General features: G+C 42.5%; 1 protein-coding gene across 5 annotated transcripts in view; it reads right to left on the bottom strand.

Moving 5' to 3' along the window:
- Positions 1 to 242: 242 nt before the first annotated feature.
- ncor1 (nuclear receptor corepressor 1) overlaps positions 243 to 21,283 on the bottom strand; it is a 67,413-nt gene continuing 46,372 nt past the window's right edge. Inside the window, exons 17-46 of one of the 5 annotated variants that reach the window (XM_006799545.3) lie at positions 20,632 to 20,697; positions 18,219 to 18,355; positions 18,009 to 18,102; positions 16,002 to 16,437; positions 15,763 to 15,889; positions 15,359 to 15,476; positions 14,521 to 14,682; positions 12,438 to 12,601; positions 12,029 to 12,143; positions 11,613 to 11,698; positions 11,341 to 11,512; positions 11,128 to 11,256; positions 10,957 to 11,040; positions 10,628 to 10,875; positions 10,174 to 10,483; positions 9,635 to 9,850; positions 9,237 to 9,413; positions 8,676 to 8,825; positions 7,904 to 8,074; positions 7,625 to 7,760; positions 6,910 to 7,376; positions 6,091 to 6,207; positions 5,400 to 5,548; positions 5,056 to 5,273; positions 4,829 to 4,972; positions 4,557 to 4,702; positions 4,371 to 4,424; positions 4,097 to 4,276; positions 3,827 to 3,997; positions 243 to 2,766 (exon numbers count right to left, since the gene is read on the bottom strand). In XM_006799545.3, the coding sequence (XP_006799608.2) occupies positions 2,570 to 2,766; positions 3,827 to 3,997; positions 4,097 to 4,276; positions 4,371 to 4,424; positions 4,557 to 4,702; positions 4,829 to 4,972; positions 5,056 to 5,273; positions 5,400 to 5,548; positions 6,091 to 6,207; positions 6,910 to 7,376; positions 7,625 to 7,760; positions 7,904 to 8,074; positions 8,676 to 8,825; positions 9,237 to 9,413; positions 9,635 to 9,850; positions 10,174 to 10,483; positions 10,628 to 10,875; positions 10,957 to 11,040; positions 11,128 to 11,256; positions 11,341 to 11,512; positions 11,613 to 11,698; positions 12,029 to 12,143; positions 12,438 to 12,601; positions 14,521 to 14,682; positions 15,359 to 15,476; positions 15,763 to 15,889; positions 16,002 to 16,437; positions 18,009 to 18,102; positions 18,219 to 18,355; positions 20,632 to 20,697 (5,141 nt within the window). In that variant the 3' untranslated portion in view covers positions 243 to 2,569. The remainder of the gene's footprint in view (positions 2,767 to 3,826; positions 3,998 to 4,096; positions 4,277 to 4,370; positions 4,425 to 4,556; positions 4,703 to 4,828; positions 4,973 to 5,055; positions 5,274 to 5,399; positions 5,549 to 6,090; positions 6,208 to 6,909; positions 7,377 to 7,624; positions 7,761 to 7,903; positions 8,075 to 8,675; positions 8,826 to 9,236; positions 9,414 to 9,634; positions 9,851 to 10,173; positions 10,484 to 10,627; positions 10,876 to 10,956; positions 11,041 to 11,127; positions 11,257 to 11,340; positions 11,513 to 11,612; positions 11,699 to 12,028; positions 12,144 to 12,437; positions 12,602 to 14,520; positions 14,683 to 15,358; positions 15,477 to 15,762; positions 15,890 to 16,001; positions 16,438 to 18,008; positions 18,103 to 18,218; positions 18,356 to 20,631; positions 20,698 to 21,283) is intronic. The other 4 variants (XM_035911429.2, XM_035911430.2, XM_035911431.2 and 1 more) reach the window with 4 other exon arrangements.

The following is a 21,283-nucleotide window of genomic DNA, read 5'->3' as shown; positions in this document are numbered from 1 at the left end:
TACCAAAGTCTCAGGTGTGTTGGCATCCGCTTTAATTACACATTTCATTTTTCAATTTGTAGGAATCCAATTAACATTTTTGCCTCATCTTCAATTTAAGTCTGGGAATCCTTAATAGCTGATATATTTGTTGCATTTGCCCAACTTTTACCTACAAGGGATCACTGGCATTAATTTCCATTTCATACTGGATTACCTGACAAATAAATCATTGCAGAGAGAAGGGGGAAAAAAACAACCAAACAAACAAAAAACTGCACACGTCTCAAGGATCGGCACATTTTTCAGTGGTGAACTGATCCACTTTATTTGATTGGTCTGAACTCTTGTAATAGCCTACTGAGAGACATTGTGCGATACAAACATTGCATTTCAACATCATAGGTTACACGGGTTTTCAAGTCTCAATTCCAAAAAAAAAACAAAAAAACAAACAAAGAGCAAAAAAACCCAAAAACACCACTGTGTGTTTGATAGAGAGCTGAAAAGATGCTCCAATATTTTTTCGGCTTCATGTCGGATTTCTTTAAGATTCAAGTTTGTAAACTTTTTTTTTTCTTTTTGTCATTGCATTTGTAAACACATAACACCCCATCTAAACGGGATGAATTAGCAAAGGTGTTGAAGAAAAAAAAATGACAGAAAATAAAAATCTGAACATGTGCTACGACAATTTCAAATCAAAAAAAATGAAAGAAAAAGCAACAACAAAGGAAATATCAAGTTTAGAGCAGAATGGATTTGTTAACTGAGCAGAGTGAAAGCTGAAAAAGCCAAAATATTTTTTTCCCATATATCTAAAACAAAGTTTACTGCTGTGTATTATAGTTGACCTAGTATAATTCATATTCAAAGCTTTATGCCTGTTGTGTGACACAATGAAAGCAGAGATTAAGTGGTCATGGATTTGAATCTTCATGACATCAAATGCCTAAACATGTAATGGTACCATACAGTTCAAACTGCAAATGTGATGCAAGTGTGACACTAAACAAAAAGATTCCTGTACCAGCTACAAGGAAGAAAAAAAATCAGGGCAAATTTCTGTGAGTAGTAGGAAAAGTTAAAGCACATTTTAGTATACTCCAAGGCTGGAGGATGAATAAGTTACACAGCAGGTAGTATGCTTTTTGTTGTCAAAAGCTACAAAGCAAAAAAAAAAAAGAAAAAGAAAAGGAAAAAGAAAAAGTGCAACAATGGTGCAGACCATTTTTTAAGTTTGGTTAGTTTTGTCTTTGTGTGTAATAGAAAGACAATTTACAGAGTTCAGATTTTTGTCAGGACAGTATAATTAAAAAAAAGAGGGATTACAGAAACAAATACAAACATTAAACACAAACGTATATCTCTGAGAAAATTAGTTAAAGCTGCCTTCTTTCTCAAGTCACAAGGCATGGCAAAAGCATTAAAAAAAAAAACTTCCTGACATTTTTTTTTCTTTTTAAACCATGATGACATTGCAGAACAAATCATTCTGGACAGTTTGGAAACTGCAAAGAGACAGCTACATGTGACACATCACATAGCTCTTTTGAAGAAGAAGGAAAAAAACAAACAAAAAAAAAACATATTGGCTCACTTTCATTATTCAGTCGGGGTCCAGGAGTAGTCATAATGATATAATTTCTGGCAAAATTAAGCTTATATCAGACTTTTCACCTCTCTGCTATGACACCAGTGTTCTCAACTTGTTTTGAAGACATTTCTCTGTCTAGGGTGAGCGGTTATCACTACCATCCAATGCTTACAATCCATGCATCATCTCCGCTGTGTGATAAAGACAGTTATCAGATACCAATGCTGTTTGAAATGTTAGTCTGTTCTCCTCTAATGTCCGCAACGTTCAGGCTCTGGTGGTGCTTGGTGGATGGCGCGCAGGGTGGCACAGTCTCTGTGCTCTGCTCACGGTCAAGTACAAACCACAGGTCTGGTCTCTGTCTCTCTCTCTTACCGTTGCAATGGTAAAAGTATTTGTTTGTGTGTGTGCTGGGTGACAGGGTTTGGAGGGGTGGGAGATGTTGGACTACACAAGACCAACTGTGTTATTAAAGAACGCACCCACACTCTTTCCATTTAAAGTGGATCAATTTAAAAGCGACATTAAAATAAGAAATAATCAAGTTAAGAAAAACACTGCAAAAGGTTACTCTATTTACATACAATGATCTTCTTAAAGACAAGGTATATCTTTACAGAAATCAAACAAAATTCAGAAATAGTTTCTTCTGTTGTCTTTTTTTTTACATATTAAGTTCTTTATCTTTCCTGCATCTCATGTCATCACCTCAAGCTGAGTTTTGTTTGTTTTTTCCCCCACCACAACAGGCTGGACGAGTGCTTCTGGACCAAAAGCAAGCGACGTCCAGGAGAACCCTTCCTGTCACAGGCTGCTGCTCGTACTCTCAGCCAACAGCCAGGGGGCGCCATAGCACCAAAAATAAAAAGGACAACACCCCATCTACATGTTGCACTCCCCAGTGAGCGAGGTTAGTTCCAGGAGAGGGGCGTGAACAGACAAGCCAAAGAGCAGGCCTCTCTTCTGGTTAATAAAGCTGTAAGCAAGCGGGGCTCAGTCGTCACTATCAGACAGGGTCTCGTATTGCTCCGACAGCAAAGACTGCCACTCTCGCCGCTGGCCAGGGGCTCCAGCTGGATTCTGCTGCAGCTGCTGCTGCTGGCTCTGTATGGAGGGTGACGCTATGGAAGTGGGTGGTGTGTTGCTCAGTATGCGCATAGTCAGCGGGTTGTATGGGAACTGGATGGGTCCTGTGGAAAAAGGAAAACAACACGAGTGGGCAAAATGTAGATGAAATGATGCCAGGGCCATATTCCAGGAAGCAGGTTCAACAAACTCAGAGTCAAACCATAAACCCTGAGCTGATGTCCGAGTTTCTGATTCAGGAAAGGCTGACCAGAGCTGGCATTTTACATTTAACACTTTAGTTACATAAACTTTACACGTAATTTTGGTAGGAGGAAACATTTTAAATAAGAAATACAGATCATGTCAGGACAAAATAAACCACTAAGAATTTATCAATTTTAAATCCGGCCATGCTAGTTAACTGAAACCCAAACATGGTCTACTGAGCTGTTTTGATCCGTTATGGAATTTATGACATGGATCCAGTTCTGGGAGACCTGATTAAGGTGATTTTCAGATTAAGGTGAGTTTAAGTTTGGATTTCACACAGTGTACTTCAAAATGTTGTTTCACATCATGTAATGTGTCTGTGAACAAATTTCAACATGAAATGTAGTCAGAACACAATTAGAGTGAATGCAACTGCATTTAAAAAGTCACTTTAAAATACATTTAATGTTTCAGAAAAAATGCAGGACACTCTTATAGCTGCATTTCTGTCCACACAGTTAGAAAAATTGAGACTACAGATTTTATTTTGAGCTGACCATACATCTGAGATGTAATCTTGGTCTCCATCTTTATAATAGTGAAGACTAAATAACTGTGAACGCATTAACAATTAATTCATTGTTCTGTTTTTTTCAGGGTTCACAAGAACTAGTTCTCCACCTGCTGCAGGTTCTGCTTAGATGTCTAGAGCAGTAAAAGGTTGTCACCAACTGGTGTCCAAGACTGTGGAGTCTATAAAAAAAGACAGCCCACCACCTAGAGAAGCAGCTGAATGATACTGAGGGCCCTCACAATAACAAGCTAACTAACAATCTAGCCAGGAAGTAACCATCAGGAAGGAAAAGAAAAAATAAGGTTGCTGCTTAATAGGTTGAGCTTACTCTGGAATAGAATCATTTAAGATCTATGAGTAGAAAACAGTAAAGTGACAGTAGAGACTGGACAGTGCACCTGTGGAAGAGGGTCGGTCATCCCAGCTCCACTGGGATTGGGCTTGTCTGTGATAATCTCCCTCAGAGTGGACGGAGGACACTGATGAGGGGCGCTCCCCTCCACCGTAGACCTGACCCAGGTTAGGAGACTTGGATTTCCGGCTGTTGGCTTTTCCCTGCTTCTGCTTACCTGAATTCAAAGAGGTAGAGGTAAATCAACATTTTCCACATTAGAGTCCTTCAGAAAGGGCACAAAGTTGACTACAATAGCGGGGGTATTCCTGCTTACCCATGCTGGGAGATGGACTGGCCTCCTGCCGAGGGTCATTGCCAGTGTTGGATGTTACACCACCCTGTTGGTCCTCCTGTCTGTCCTCCAAATTGCCCATTAAGGCCTTGCGGATGATGTCTTCCAGACCCAGATTACTGGCTGGGTCACTAAAGGAGTGATTCCTGGGGTTGATGCTGCCTAAAAATCATATATCACACACACACGCACAATACAGTGAGAGAAAATCGGCATAAATACACAGTGTGTCTGAACAAAATATGCTGCTACTTACTGGAGCTGGTAACCGCAGGCAGGTTGAAAATCTCTGTTCCTGGTTGTGCGTTTCCTGCAAGACAATTAATATTGGTGAAAAAAAAGCTGGTTTAGAAGAAACCGAGTTCAAAACACTTTAATAATTCGCATGCATAAAGAGCTAGAAGGATTTAGGTTAACATAGGATAAGAGAATACCCACTTACCAACATCAGAATCACCAACACCAGAGGTGGAGTTCAACTTACGAAAGATCTCCTGCTTCTTCGATTTCACCATTGGTGAGGTGTTCTCCAGCTTGGTGAAGAAGGAAGGCAGATAGCTAACACTCCCTGGGGACCGCGAGTCACTCCTTGAACCAAAAAAAGACACAAAGAGTCAGACAAAACAGTGACACAAACCTTCAAAAACATCAAAACTAAATCTGAATCATTATAAAATCAAATTATCAAACAAACAAGCTGAGCCGCTCCTGTACCTAATCTCTGAGCTGTCACCCTCTCGCCGCTGGGGTGGAGGTCCACCTGACTCCTGTTTGTCCATGCCTTGGTAGCTCTGTGGTGGAGAGATGGGTTCATAGTTCTCCATCGGCCTGCCTCCTCGCTCTGGAGACTTGCCAGGCCTGAAGAGGAGAAAGAGAGCAAATTTTTGTCAGATGGCAGAAAATAAATTGGTTTCATTCTAATAAATTCAGGCATTCAGTACCTGGCTCTGGGCTTGTCGGGGGCGTTCTCTGGGGAAACTCTGCTGGAGGGTCTCTGGTGGTGTTGGGCCTGCACCTGATTCTCAGGACTGTAGCGACTGGGCATTTTGCCTCGACCTGAAGAGGACACAGGTGGCACAACGCTCTGGAATGCAGCAGAGGCTGAAGAGGAGACTGGAGGAGGGTCCTTATTCCTGGCAAAATCCTGTGTTATGATGTGCTGCATTACAGGGAGTTACCACAAAACCAAGTTAGCTAGCTGTGATTACCTGATGCACATGGTAAATTCCTATGTGCTGCATTATTTTTGATGTTGCAGGCCATTGTGCTCTCCAGCATTTCTTACCGAAATGTGGTCTGCCAAGGTCATGACTCGATGAGTTTTGGGGACCTGTGAGTAGCTGTCAGCCTGGGAGGAGGAAGGTTGCTGGGAACTGGACTGTGGTGGCTCCCCTGATTGCCGGTATCGACTCATGTCATAAGATCGCATGCCAACTGCGAAAGGTTAACCAGGGACAGAGCAGAGTTGTTTTAGAGAGAGTCATGGTGAAGTGAGAAGTGATGAGATGGCAAGACTCCAAAAGACTATGCCAAAAGTAAATGATCCACATCTGCTTTCAGGTGACAAAAATAACTTTTGAGTGCAGTCTGGGGACTAGACTGACGCAGAGGAATGCTGTCTGACAGTCTCAAATCACAAGGTTAGTGGGTGAAGCCATTCAAGGTATGGCATGTTTACTCAACACAGCTAATTTTAGCCTTTCATGCCAAATCTTCAACAACCCCCCAACAAGTAATCAAGGGTATCGTTCTCTAACCAGAAGATTAGTGGTCTGAGTTGAAGAGTTTTAGGATAAGATACTGTAAATTCCCCAATGCACCAGTTGGTATGCGATTGTGTGACAGAGTTTAACTGCATTAAAAAAAATCCATTGTATGAATATCTTTAATATAACTTGAATTATATTTGAATATTAGTAAAATCACTCTGGTTTAAATAAAAAAAAGGAATATCCCCAAAGTTAGGATGTTCATACCCGATGCCTGTTGTTGCACATCTTCTGGTTTGTCCTGCTGAGGCTGGACAGGGGAACTAGCTGGACTGATCACCTCAATTGCTCCACCACCAGTGTTGTCATAGCGACTGGATGTCACTGTGGGACAAGTATGGACAAAGAGTTACTGTTGACTGAGGCCAAACTGATAGCAATATTTGGTGAGTTAAAGAAAAAAAACAATGAACATTAACTTAACACAAACGTATGCGTCTTTTTGAGTCCGTAAGATAATATGACAATAAGGCTACTTTCAGCTTCTTACTAATCACAAGAGGTTGTTACAGTCGGTAGCGCTGCAAGTTTGTTTGATGCCCTTCCTGAGGTAAACCTAAAGGGGATCTGTGTGTCTGGCTGGATTTGAACCAACAACGTTTTGCTTGCGAAGCAAATGTATTAACCAGTACACTATGGAGGGGCCTAAGATGCTGTGACAATGATTGCTCTTCTACGCTCTGCTTGACTCTGCTACTTGTGGTGTCTGTAGCATTCCAAAAACTTGTTGCCAACAAGGCAGTTGGAAAGTTCCTTCTCATAAACTTTGCAACGCCAACACTGTTGAAGGGCATTTCTCCTATCTCTTTTAAAATTTTAATTTATCGGCTGCAGATACTGATATGTAGGAAAATAGCCAATATTTGCCTACATATCAGCCCTACCAATATATTGGTCAGGCTCTACTACACATGAGATGTACTGTTCTATGTACACCTATCCTTTCATGCAACTGCGGATGTTACGGTATCACAGAGCATTTATGTGAAGCTTGAATAGTTCTCATTTTTAATCCAGTACACTCACAGCTGCTAGACGAATCCGAGCTCTGAGAGCCTCGCTCTCGCGAGTCTTTGTCCGAGGCTATCTGACGCTTGATAATGACATCAATGAAATTGGCGGCTGTCATAGTCGTCTTTCCATGAGTCCGAAGCTCCTCTTCAATGCGGGACTTTGTTTGAGGTCCCTTATCCTTAACCCCAACACCAGTGCTTTCAGAATAAGCTGGATAGGCTTTACTCCCTGGCAGAGACATAGCTCCATACGGTGAATGCAGAGATCGCCTTTCTGTCTCCTGTTGTTGCTGTTCAGACAGGCTGGATGCTCGCCGAGCTGAAGACATATCGTCATCTCGTTCATGTTTGCTCTCCTTCACCTTGACCACGTCCATCTGTGGAGCAGAAGCTGCGGCGTCCACCAAAGCAGCCAGAGCATCAGCTGCAGTACTGTGGCGGGCGGTACTCTGTGGTGCAGATAGAGCTGCTGAAAGAGGCCTGAAAGAGAAAATAAGAACTCGATCACGTCAAAAATATTTGCAGAAACATGTGCTCATGTAAAATATTTTTCTATTCCATTGCATCAAATGAGTCTAATGAGGAGACTTTTAGCATAAAGAAGTGGCTTACACAGTTATCATGTCATGCTGTTGCCCAAAATGTAATCATGTATAAAAAAAATATGCATGCACAAAAAATCTTTAGCGAGCTAGAGGAAAAGAGACCCAGAGTAGCTTTAAGCTTACATCAGAGAGGTGATGACACTCTTTGGCTGGAAGATGCTTGGCCGCTGTGGAACTCCAACATCCTGTGGTCTGTGTGAGGGAGAAGGGGAGTGCAGATAACCTCGACTCCCTGGCCGGACTGGCTGCTCTGGCCCGCCTTGAGGACACACACAAATATTTTACTGTAACAGTGTTTCAAAATAAAAGCCCTAAGAGCACAGGTTCCTATACTGAAGGGACTAAAAACATCCGAATGAGATTTCCAAAACTGTACGAGTTCTAAACTCAAAAATGACTCACCTGCACGCATGTATTCATTGGCTCGCTCTCGTTCTCGCTCTCTTAATTCCCGCTCACGCTCATGTTCCCTCTCCCTCTGCTCCCTTTCCTTTTCCCTTTCCTTCTCCTGCTGCTCCCGATCACGGTCACGCTCCCTCTCCCGTTCTCTCTCATTGGCAACAGCAAGGTGACCTGAAGAGAACAAGGACACCACAGACAAAATGTAAAGACTCGACTCACCTGCTAGAAAAATGCTGGAGCAGACTTCCTTTAGAAATGTTAGCTTTGCTGACAAGTTCTGAAATGGCCAGATGTACCATTTCAGATGAAACCAGGAAACTGTGCTGCTGCTGCTTTCAAGCTGCTTTAAACTCTTAAACTTACCTGGACTGAAAAATAAGAACAACTACAGACCACATAACTCAACTCTTTAAGCTCATCACCAGGTTTTTGGAATCTACATATTAAAACAATCGGTTTAGGCGATAGGATAAAAATAAAAAACAGATTGCAGGCTATTTATGTTTTGTTTGTTTTTTTGTTTTTTCCTGTGCAACAGAAAACAAAAAACAAAAACAAGGACATCAACTGCTCTGTGCAACGGTCAGGCAGTTTTATGGGAAATCACTCCCAGCATGACTTCAGTAAAACTTAACTTTTGTAACCAGACAAGCACAACTGACCTTTGCCACATCAGGCCAGCACAGAGCTGCACTTTTACAGAAGCGGCGATCGTGGCAAGGAAGATAAAGGGCACATGGGGTGTAGGGATGGGGAAGGGAGGGGTCCTCACCTTGCGACATGGAGGTTGGGTTGAAAGCTCTAGGAGGGAAAGGGGGCTGAGGTCCAGTGAGGTAGGCGATGCGTTCCAAAGTGGGAGTACCTGTTCCCCCAGGGTGAGGCAACAGGATAGTTGGAGGCATCTGGGCTAGATCAATAATCCCTTTTACAGACAGAAGCAAAGGGCCAACGGTGAACAACAAGAACCAATCCATCAATTTCTGAATGTATGAACACCGTATACACTTAGCTGTAACCCATCACCTTCATCTGTTAGTGCTTCCAAATACAAATTGATCAATGAGCAACAGGGCTGCAAAGAGAGTGGAATAGTGGTCAACTTGTAAGAGGCAACCACTCAGCAAATGGAGATTTGCATGACTATACAAAATGTATAAATTGAGCTGTAGCCGAATCATTTGCAGCCCCAATATAAAGAACAAATCAGCAGAATTTGTCTAGGTCATTTGCTTCTGGGCGTCTGGAAAAGGTTGCCACTACTTCACAAGCACACAGTCTGCATACTACTACCCCTCCTGCCCACAGCTGTTAGTCAGCTATCGGAGGGCCATACCTCGAGATCCGGGTGCATAAGGGATAGCAACAGACTGTTCCCGCGGTGACAGTCCTCTGGGCATCTGCTGGGAAGTGATATAATCGTTCAGGATGGTCTGCCGTGTGTTCTCTATGGTGTACAGCTGGTAGTTGTTATGGTAGCCTGTTGGGGATGGCTGCCTGGGGAACATGAATGCTGTAGCAGAGGACAAAACAAAACAAAACAAAAAAGCCCATGAACAGAAGGCTCACTGATACAGATCACCACTGCTGACGTCAGCAGCTGTAAAAGATCCTGGACATGTTATGCTTATGAAATAGAAAGCCTGAGTTGCTTTCATCAGTTTACTCAGAATCAAGGTTTTCATTATTCACATGGTGACGGTAGAAAGAATGAAAATGCTTTAAACACTATACCAGGATCCAGCACTCTGTGGAAGGCCAGGGCGGGGTCAAGATGTGGAGGCAAATGGCCTCTGTACACTTCAGGCCGGTGATGGGGGTCGAAGGGGCTATGAGAGGCTACAGGGTCACCACCGCTCACTGGGGACTTGGCTGGGACACTGTCTCTCTGCGTCGGTGTCATGGTGCTCTTTCTTTCATGTGAAGCAGACTTTGCAGACCCCATCCCACCTTCAGAAGAAGAGAGAGAGAGAAAGAGAGACGCACACGGCTTATCTAATTAGTTGAAGCAACAACTTAATATCATTTCATTACTTTTCTCAGGAAAAAAAAGAAAGAAAAAAGAAAAGCTTACCCAGTGCCCTCAGCACTGGGTGCACATTGTGTATTAATTACTACTATAGTTTTTCGACAAAATAAGATCATCCGGTAAGAGAAAGATAAATGTCTACTTCAATTCTATCCAACTCCATAATTGTAAGAGTTATAGTGTTTATTAATAAATAACTGAGAACCTGATGTTCTACTGTGAATAAAATGATTATGGAACATACCCTCTGAAGCTCGTCCAAGCATAGGTGATCCTCTAGACATGGGGTTGGTACTGTAACTAACAGGGGTCCTGCGAGCATTGGCGTCCTCATACAAGCCTGGGCTAAGCTGGGATTTGCTGGCCTCCTGGTGTGTGGAGCGTAGAACAGAGGTGGTGGAGTTGACCACAGAGGTGTGCCGTACTCCCTTACCCTCGTCGTATTTGGTTCGTTCCATGGCCTCCAGTTGGGGCATGTTGTGTGGCAGCTTAGTGGGACTGGGGATCAGGGACTTGACATTGTGTTTGATGGTGGGCTGGTTCAGATTGTGAATCTGGTAAAGAGTTTTAAAAACAACAGTTTAGTTATCAATTCATTATAAAAATCAGTTTTGTATTTTTGTGGAGTTCATATATTCAATTTCAAAAACATTAAAGTAAATTGTTTAAGAGTGGCTGGAATCACAGCTCTGTCTGACCTGTGACATGGAGCCCTCCAAAACCCTTCTGTCTGGCAAATCAGGAGTCTTGCACATATCCTGTCCAGAATCTTGTCGTGGGATTTCATGAATAGAACGACCCATCTCTTTAATCGTATTGACGCCCTCGTAGGGCTTGCCCTTGCCAATACCCCCTTCGAAGGAGCGGGCAGGCGGGCTCTCCTGCTTTAACTGTTTTCCATATTTCATAGTATCGTCATAAGTCTCTGCGGCAGTTCTTGGTGTCCCTGGAAAGATTTGAAGTTATTTCAGGTTTGCTTATTCTTTCATGTGACTTTGAGTGATGCATCAACTTTACAGTAAGCTACCTTGCATTATGGATCCAGTGATCACCGGTCTTTCCTTAGATTCTCCATGAATGCTTTCTCTGGGCAAAGCTCTGCTAATTAACCCTGAGGGGGAAACAACAGAAACAGGCACCGTGAGCCCCTGACACAGAAAAGACACAGTGTGTATATTCAGTGACACACAAGCAGTACCCTCCAACGGGGCTCCTTCTCTGCCCGTGTGTCCTCTGCCCATGGGTTCCTCCATCATGTTGAAGGTGCGTTTCAGCTCATGGCTTGTTCGGGGGCTGCGGGTGTTTTCCCTGGGGTTCTTGATGGCTACTGGACAATAAAACATATGATAACATGTGTGTGCCAAACAAAGAAAAATTGCTCTTTGCAATATCGACAATAAAAGGCACTTACAACTATCATAGGACACGATATGCCCACTTTTGCCTTCATAGATGACGTGACCTTTAGCCAGCTGCTCCCCCCTAGCTTTGTCTGGGCTGCTTGGGTCTTCTGTGGCAAGCCTTGTGATGGTGCCCTTCAGAAGGTCAGCAGCAATGCTCGACTGGGCCAGAGCTGGCGTGCCCTGTTTAAGGGGAGAGCAAAGAAATGTTCTATAAATACAAAAAAAAACCCCATGAAGTGTAAAAACAAAAAAACAAAGCCTCATTTCATCCATTCATTACCTGAGTGATAGAGCCTCTGAAAGGCAGACCTTCGCCAGGCTTTGCTGGGTTGCCTCTACAATCCTGTATGGATGGAACTGCAGCTCCTAAAGAGTTACAGAGAGAAACAAAGTATAACTAGACTATGAGGCTTGAGAAAGTTTTCTACTAACAGGAACTCCAGTTCTCTATTTGCAGAATTCTGTGTGGTACAATAGTAAAACAGACAGACCATGCCATAAAGTAGGTGCGATGCCTCAGATGTCAACTGTGACAAAATTTCTAAAGAGCAACGTCCTTTGATCTGGATGTTTTGCTTTCTGACACTGAAAGCAAAGCATTCATTTTCATGCCATGCTTGGTTTTCCAATGTTTCCAGCTCTATATGAACAGAAGAAGTGATAAACAGCTTAGTCACATGAAGCCTGTTATCTTACCAGGCTTGTTAAGATCCTGCTGCCGCGGCAGACCCAGAGAGATGGAGCCCACACTGCTCTTAGTTCCCTCTGGCCCATAGATAGCGTGGGGTGGCAGGTATGTGCCAGGAGTTCCCTGGAAATTAAATCACAGAACATATTTCAAAGTCAGCTCACTGGGTACACAGAAACAATAAAGATGGGATCAACTGTCCTATTCTACCATCAACAGTGTAGTAGATAAATATAGTAATAGTTTGAAAATTAAAGTGTTGATCCTGTCATGGACAAAAAGATTTATAAAACCTACATATGTTAATCTTACATCAGAGCTCACATAAATTATTAAAGAATCTGATTTCTCCCCAGTGGTGTAAGAGAAGAGCTAGTCTACTGGTAAAGCACAAACATCATACCCCAGGTGCCTCACCTGGGAGATGGAGCCTCCTTGGATGAAGGAAGGCTTGTCTGTGGGCTTGGTAGTTGGAATGAGTGGAGGAGGAGAGGGAATGTTGGGAGGTCGAATGGTTCTGAACGTCATGCGGCCTCCATCTGGTATATTCTGGACCAGCTGGGTAGTTGCAGGGTGAAGGACTGGTGGAAATACGGAAAAGGAAATAAGATAACTGATTAAAACAGCTGGGTATAACATCAAAAAAGCAAACCAGTGCACCCAACATACTGTTTTTTTAAGCTTTATTCCAAATTAAATACTTCATGATAAAATATTAAGCTTTGTTCTGACAACGCTCCACTGAGTGGCGAAGTACGCAGTGAAGACCTCATTTAACAGCCTGTCTTCAGCCTGTGGTATCTTTGGCCCATGCCCGCTGTCTGCTTGACTGTCTCCTGGGACAGCTGAATAGACAAAATGAATCATAACACACCTCAAACATGCACTCACACAGACCGGGAGTAACCTCCCTGCAGGGAGAGCAGCATGCACTCTATCAAAAATGCAAATGGCAGCGAGAGTTCCTCCAGCGGGCACGGGCGTCATCCTGCTGCTGGCTCATGCAGGGACAGATAAGAAAACAAGCCACTCTATGACAAATTTATAAGCCTTTGTTGCAGAGAAGGGACTGTGTGTCAGGCATTAACATTCATGCTCAGGAAGTTCAGGAACAACAACTTAATTCGGATGGACATGATTTTATCCTTGCCCCAAATGTCAAACAAGGGGGAAAAAAAGCAACAGCAGAATTTTCAGAGAAGTTTTTGTATGCATCCTATAAGATGGAAAATGAGGAAGTAAAACATAGCACCTCTTCCCAGCTCTATAAAGTTCTGGCAAATATCTGACAGTCAATCTGCATGTAGTAAATCCAGGATAATCCCCTTATCTGGCTTTGATTTGCTGTCACAACATCATTAAAATGTGAATCTGTTAATCATCATCAACAAACAGACGGTGTATGACCTTCAGTTTGCAGTGATATTCAATTTCAGGATTCATAATTCACTATAACCATATCCTAACTGGACATGTAGCACACCTACAAGGGCGATACAGCAGAAATGCTCTTTGATGACAGCAGTCTAACAGAACATCAGAGTGGACAGGACATGTCAAGGTCATTTATTTGGTTTTACCGTTGGTTAATGAAAATCACCGATAGTTAAAATGATTTCATTTATGAAATTATTATAAAGAAACCTGTAAATATGGTTTAATGTGCTCACTTATGTAAAGCAAATACACAAAATGTCACGGAGATCGGAGGGCAACTATCACTGGAAGTGGGCTCATTTTCTGAGACACAACAAATGGAGCCAAAGAAGTGTTACCTCTGTCTGATCCATTCACAAATAAGCAAATTATAATCCAACCGGTTATAAAATGTTACAAGCAGAGAGGATGACTTTATAACAGAGTGTAAAAAAAAAAAAAGAAACGTGACATAGAGAACTTCAGATATGCAGGATATAGATGTTAGCAAAAGCAATGGATGGTCATATCTGGGCAGAGGTTTCTTCATTTTACCTTAACACTGATTGCACACTTCCTGTACATTGCTAAATACTAATGTGTACACATATACCTTTGGACTTGGGAAGATACATCTTGAGTAATACACAAGTGCTCTGTAACACTGTCACATCCCATGACAGGAATAAGTGCTCCACAGCAGTCCTCATCTCCACTCCAAATTTAAAGTGGACCTACTATGCTCACTGCTAGCTCCGTTTTTACTCTTGGACTCTAGTATAGAGTACACCAAATGATTCACAATTCAGAATACTCATTTACCTCATGCAGGGTCTTGGGGGGTGGGGGGGTGGGGGTCTGAAATTAACCTGTTGCCTCATATACTGACCTCATTCTTTTAACTATTTCAGTTAGTATGTATGCACATTTTTGAAGACAATGTCATATTCCACTACCAGTGGCGACAAAAAAAATCTATAACACAAATAGAAAAGGGGTGTCAAACAAGGCCTGCCTGTATCAGTAGGGTCATGGGAGGAGGCAAAAAGGGTTGGGAAGAGGAGGTGAAAATGTGTGCTTTTACCTGGTGGCACACTGTAGCAGGAGACATTGGGGGCGTTGGGGTCAGGTGAGGCCTTTCTTAACTCCCTGGGGGAGAGTCTGTAAGGAGAGCCTGGCTGACCGGAGTGGGTCTCCTGGTCCACAGCCAGCATCATGTCATAAGGCATGTACGGTAAGGGTTTACCTGCAGCGTACAGGCATAAGGACAAAGGGAAGATAACCACTATTAAAAGAAAAACCCAATCCCAGTGTGCACGGAGCTGACCCAGAATGGATGCACATTTTTGACAGCCACACCGCCACCTGGACACGTACCCGCTAAAACCTACTATGTGTAATAAATACTGTGGTTTCAAAGCTCAGTCGTTTACTGACAGCTGCTCTCCTCTTCATGGCACTCACGCTAAAAGGTGCTAAAAGCTTTGCAAAATCAAGCTGTAATACAATCTGCCCATTGGCTTCACTGCTCTCCCTTCAGAAGGTGCATGGGTGAACTAAACCGACGGTCAGGCAGAAGTGACCTCTGACAGCCTCTAGTCACATGGCATCAAAAAACACAAACCCCAAATCCCCCTCTTCATAAGGTATTTCAAGAAAAGTGTAAATCAAGACTTCTGTTCATATAGTACTAAACGCAGAAGGATTTTTTTTTTTTAATCTTGGCTCAGGCTGAAGAACATTACGACAGTCCAGAGCACCCTAAAACATTTCTTTTTATGAAACTACATAAAAATGAATGGGTCCTAAAATATAGGCTATAAATAGTTCACTGTTAGCAGCAGCAGAGAACAATGAGGATAGAGCACTGAGAAGGCAACAGGAAATGTGAGCGTTGAACGAGGATAGTTTTACTTTCTTACCATGGTCCTGCCTTTGCTTCTCTTCCTGGTGCGCTGACTCATGCACTGCTTTGATCTGGTGTTGCAACATGGCGTAACCACTGATGGGCATGCCACCAGTGCCAAATGGTCCAGGCACCTAAAGTATTAAGAAGGGGGAGAAGTCCATGAGTCCGGAAGCCAGATATGAACTAAGTGAGATAATGAAGCACTGCAGGGAAAGCAATTCCAGAACACGTTTAATAAACATACAAATATTATTTTTTTCATTCAATAAAAACCTTAATAGAAAACATGTATCCACACACAGTGGAACTGTTTGCCATGTATTACATAGTGCTTACACTATAAAGGCCTGTAGTTTTTTTGTTGTAGTTTTTTTTTTTTTTTTGTCTGAGAATGATCCTTCTGAAAAAGTTACCAACCATGGGTGGTATTGAAGCTGCCCGCTGATGCAGCTGATCGATGTTGAGCTGGGTTTGCTTAGGTGAAGGCACCAACACCGAGCCTGGAGGGTTAAGCAACGAAGGCTTTTCCATGGAGAATATTCTGCTGTGTGAGACAAAATATAGACATTTAAAATAATTTGACAGCATTCTTTTTGGAAAATGCAGTTATTCACACACAACATGAACGCGTAAACAGGGAGCTTATGAAAATTCACCTCTGCCTTTCAGGCTCTGCTTCAACATCCTCATCAGCACTGCAGGTGGCGCTGGAGTCATTATCTGAGTGGAGCCTTTCGCCATGATCTCCCTTTTCGCCTTTCTCCTTGATACCGGGCTCCATCTTCACTTTAACCTCTTCGGGATTCATAACCACATCCAGAGGTTCCGTTTTAGGATGTACTGAGCCTGCAAAGGAAGTCATCCTGGCTTTTTCCTCCTGAGATCCCACCTCGCCCTCTGGGATTTTCTCTTGTTTCACTGTGAATTCACATGGAGGCTCTGGAGCCTTCCCATTGCTAGTCTGGCCTTTGTCCTGGTCAGCACACTGAGTATCTCCTGCAGCGCCGTCTGCCCTCTTGGAGTCACCGGACTTTGAGGAGTCAGCCTGAGAGGGGGAAGGGGCGCTCTCTGTATCAGAGCTGTTGTCACCTCCTAAGGAAGCACCCAAGGACAAATTAATACATGACAAACAATTAATGAAGTTACTAAAACTCACAGGACTTTTCTAAACTCCTTCTAACAATGAAAATAAATATAGACATCCTGACATAAATCAAAACAAGAGCAGATACTCTAAGATTAATCATATAAAGAAGACGCAATTGGATCGTGGAAATAATACAATTCAATGAATATTCCATGAAACCATTAAAACGTCAGCCATAATACAGCCCCCATGTATTAAGTCAAGAAAGAATGGGGTATCTATATCAAACTCACATAGCATGAAACCCCAGACAGAAAATCTACAACAGGACCTAAACATTCACTTTACCCATTTGAAATGTATTCACATGCATTCACACTTAGGCACACATGTGATTGCCACTTATTGCCAAACACCATATTTTGTTTATTTCTGATAATATTTGCCTGTGCTATGTTCAAGGTCTCACAACTGCAAGCACAACCTTGAAAGATAAAAAGAAATCATAAGCTCAGTTCACACCTAAGTTTAGATAACAATGCAATCTATGTGGATGTACAGTATTGCAAACAAAACAGAAAGCTTAAAGTGATAAAAAATAAAAAATAAATTCACATCCAGAAACCACATGTTTAAAACCTGTCTGCTCGTCTCGGTTTGCATATTGTCTAGCTGCAGCTGTTACCATGGTGATAGTAGTCCAGATTTGTAGATCCATTCAATGCATCAAACCAAAAATCAAAGAAGCAGCTTTACAAAATATCCAAATGGTAAATCACGATGTTTATAGTTATGAGTGTTTTATTAATGCCTCTAATGGCCTAATGTGTAACTTTATAAAGTGAGATCTGTGACGTGTAGATCACCAGCAGTATCTGATTTCCATCAGATGTAGATAAAGTCAACATTGTGACGTCGCCGCAGTTATCTTGTAAAGCAGAGTTTGTTTAAATTATATACAAGTCTGTAAACCATTTTTTAAACTTGGTTTGATGGGGGTTTTTTGAAGAAAAAAAACATCAAAAACACTGTGCTGTTAAAAAAAGAAAAAGAAAAAAATGCCTTCATGCCTTCACCATGTAAACCCAGCAGAGATAAGGATTTCTGGAAGTGATGGAGGCAGGTAGACAGGCAGGCTTGTTTGCTTGTTGGATCAAACAAGTGGGACCAGCACTTTGTGTTCAAAGAGTGGGCTTTCTTCAGTCTTCAAAGCTACAAACTGTTATGCAACAGGCACCTATGTAGTCTGAATTAGTTCACATCTTTAATCTCTTCCTCTACTCGTTGCCTTTTTGCATTTGATCTCTTTTCCACTCACTTATTAAAACTACTGTCAGTACAGAGCAAGCCCACTGCCATCAACCCAGAGGACACACTTAAATGACAAATAGAAGTTTGGATAGAGCTTCACAGATTTCTTCTAAACTCTTTACTTAACATTTGAAATCAAGCACTACGCTTCAAAGCTCATAATCAAGGATCTATCACACGATGAAGACGTGCACTCTTTACAACCCAAAAAGAGTTCTTAAGAATGTGTGTGATTGTTATGTGTTATGTTATCCATCTCTCTGACCTTCACTGTCCTCTGCATTGTCCTCATCATCATCCGGTGATTGCGTGGCTAGACCTTCACCTTGAGACCTATCAGCACGAGCCTTTCGTGTATCCTGGGAACCAAAAACACGTAAACAATAAAATTTATTTAATAAAATCCGTTCATTCATACAGAGTTATAACAGCTTAAAGACAGCCTGCAACTGAATCCAGATTACAATCAGCTTACCTGCTTATGCTGTTGCAACAGGTTGTCCAAGTTGTGACGTCTCTTGTAATTGAAATAGAAGTTCTTGCACTGTGCCTCGCTTTTGGTGCCCACCATTTTGGCAATAGCTGTCCAGTTTCGCCCATGCTCAACAAGCCCTGGTGCAGGACGGAGAGAGATGATGCAAAATCAAAAATCCAACTTGAATACTTGGTAAAATACAAATTAACAAGGCATTTCATGTTTAATAATACAAACTAATGCCAGACAGGACTTTACAAAATCACGATGGACACTGTATTCAGTCGAGGTTTGGCTGCAGTAATGTAAAAGGCACTGCAGAAAGGACAAGTTTTAAAAGCCTTATTTAGCGTGAACATGCAGTAATGGTTCTCATGCTGTGTCAGAACCTCCAATGTGGCTCTGGAAGATGATCTCAGTTAAATCTTAACGATATCTTTTAACAAATAAAAGCATCACCACAAAAATTACACTACACTCTTGGGATCCCCGCTGCTGCGATTTGCTGTTGGTCTTCCCCATCCTGCACTGATTATACAATAGGCTTTAATGGTCCCACTAAACTTTGAAATTATTCTTTCACCCTACAGTCAATTGGAAGACTTCCATTTACCTTTAGAGCAGCTCTTCTCTAAATCCTGTAACCCATGTGACCTCTCTCTCCTGCCCAATCCCACTAAGATGAAGGATACTGGCAGCTTGACAAATCGCTGCACAGCTAAACACAAAACCTCATTAATGTTCCAGTTCAAGAAGGGAATGAGGGCACTGGGACTGATCAGAGCAGCTCTCGTCTTAGTTACTTTTTTTTTTTTTTTTGGGGGGGGGGGGGGGGGGGGTACTTGAATACAGTAAACTCACTCTATTCGATCACCACTTAGCTTATCTGCTTTGATCACTATGACAACTTAATTAGGCAATATTGTTACAGCCCTGGTCATATTTTTCCTGTGCTGCTGTAACTGCTCTGGTACTATATTTAACTAATACTCCTTCCACATAATCACAACTGTGCAACACAGCATATGTCTTGAGATTAATTTACATTCAGTGGCTCACACGTTCAAAGTAATCATTGACAAATCAAGTTATGGTGCTGTGAGCACAACAGTAAATCTGAAGGCAGAAACTGGGAAACAATCAAGTGAACTTCTTCTAAAAGCTAATCGAAGAAAGTGTCACTGCTTCTTGTGTTACCAAGACAACATTCAATCCAGTTATATATTCAAAATATCCGTAATACACTTAGCAATAAAAGGCCTTTGTGAGCTTTATAACTTCAATGTGGTAGCTGCTCTGGTCTGACTGATTTTAACACCTCAGATTTCACTGAGGAACTAGGGGTATATGGCCTACCAACAATACATAAGCTGTATTACATCAGCTTAAACAAAAGTGATTATACCAAATTCTAATTATACTAATATCACATTTTAGTAAAACGTGTGAAATCATCCAGACAACAATAAAGAACTGCAATGACCCAAATTCTTTCTTCATCTGAGGGGGTGTTCTGATTTGATACCAAGCTTGGCATGTCTCAGCCTTGTAATTACACCAGGGCTTATTCAGATAAACAAATCAAGTTACTCAGAGGTAAACTGTTCACTGGGCCTGCCCGATCAGCCACATGTGGCAGCATAAAGGTGATTTCCGAACCTGCTATGTTATATGACTTTCCTCTCGTGGTTACATTAATTCACAGACATATATAGCATAAAGGTCTGAAAGTCTGAGGAGATGATATCCACTTGTATTTTTGGAAAGGTGGAGCAAATCGAAACACGCAACAGTCTTAATTTTTCAACATGAATCCATTTGTTTACTCTGCCAATCTACCCTGAATAAGAATCACCAGCAAATCCAAGCAGAAAGGGGCAAGCGTAGGCATACTTGTGTGGCATGAGCTGACTAAAGACATGCAGTGTCCAACCTTAGACCAAGCGTGCAATGAATATTTCGAAGACTTGTTGAAGTAACTTTCACCTTTTTTTTAGAGAGAGAATCTGAAAAGCGTCTGAACCTGAATAATAGATAGAGATCTTTGAAGGAAACCGTCACGGTCTGCTGCTTCTTGGATGGCCTTAATAGATCACTTCTGAGAAGTCAGCAGTGCAGCTAAAAGGGAGGGGGGGGGGGGGGGGGGGGGGGGGGAGAGACTACAGGCTCTCCAACAGTTTCCAGTAAAGCACCAGGAATAGTTTTTATTTGTGTGAATGCATGTGCGCAGTCATTCCTGTTTGCATGTAGGAAACGGGCAGGGCAACGCAATATCAAATAATCAAAGTGAATGGAAAAAGGCGGGAGATGGAGGGAAAAACACAACCGTAAGAAGCAGAGGCGTCTCAGCCGCACAGTGATAACAGGAAGAACAAAGACATAAAGGAAAGAGAGTAGTTTATTAAAGCAGTACCTTTTTTGGCAACCTCCATCTCCTCCTCGGTCCAGCGAGAAGTTTCTCCGGTTTCACCAGCGCCAGCTAAATAACAAAGACAGACACAGCCCCATCAGCACTGATAGAAGGAGAGAGGGAAAAAAAGCAACAGAAAGTAAAGGAGGGAGGGTGACGGTGAGAGAGTGACAGTTCTTTCTTCAGTCGTCTCCTTCTCATGGCCGCTAATCTAATAATCTGTTTATATTCAGGGGCTGCCGAGACCTGCTCCCTCACTTACACTCTCGCTCTAGCTTACTCTCCTCCTCTCATTTTCTCCTGCTTTCTCGTTCTCTCTCCTTCCCCACAGCCCTGAGCAAGCCCTGCTCCTCTCTAATCCGGGAGGGGAGGGCCTTGGTCAGCTGATGTAGCACCAGACAGTTGAGAGCCATGCCTCCCTCTTTGGGAAATGGCCTTGGATGGAGACAAATAGACAGAACAGCCAACCCAAAAACCCTCCCGCGTGCACAGATGCACGCTCCTCCCCTTTGCCTTGGCTTGATTACACAGTTCATTGCTCCGCCTCTAACAAAATTCACAGAAGAGCACGGTAAGTGTGGAGGGGGCTGAATGAACTCTAGCCCACTCTCCTCTATGGCACCCACTGAGACTGTGTAAACATTTGGACAAATAT

This window comes from Neolamprologus brichardi, chromosome 10 (assembly GCF_056152115.1).
Source record: "Neolamprologus brichardi isolate AB-2024 chromosome 10, ASM5615211v1, whole genome shotgun sequence".
Taxonomy (NCBI): Eukaryota; Metazoa; Chordata; class Actinopteri; order Cichliformes; family Cichlidae; genus Neolamprologus; species Neolamprologus brichardi.
Note: the sequence above shows the minus strand (reverse complement) of the source record. Positions and strands in the feature narration are given on the sequence as shown.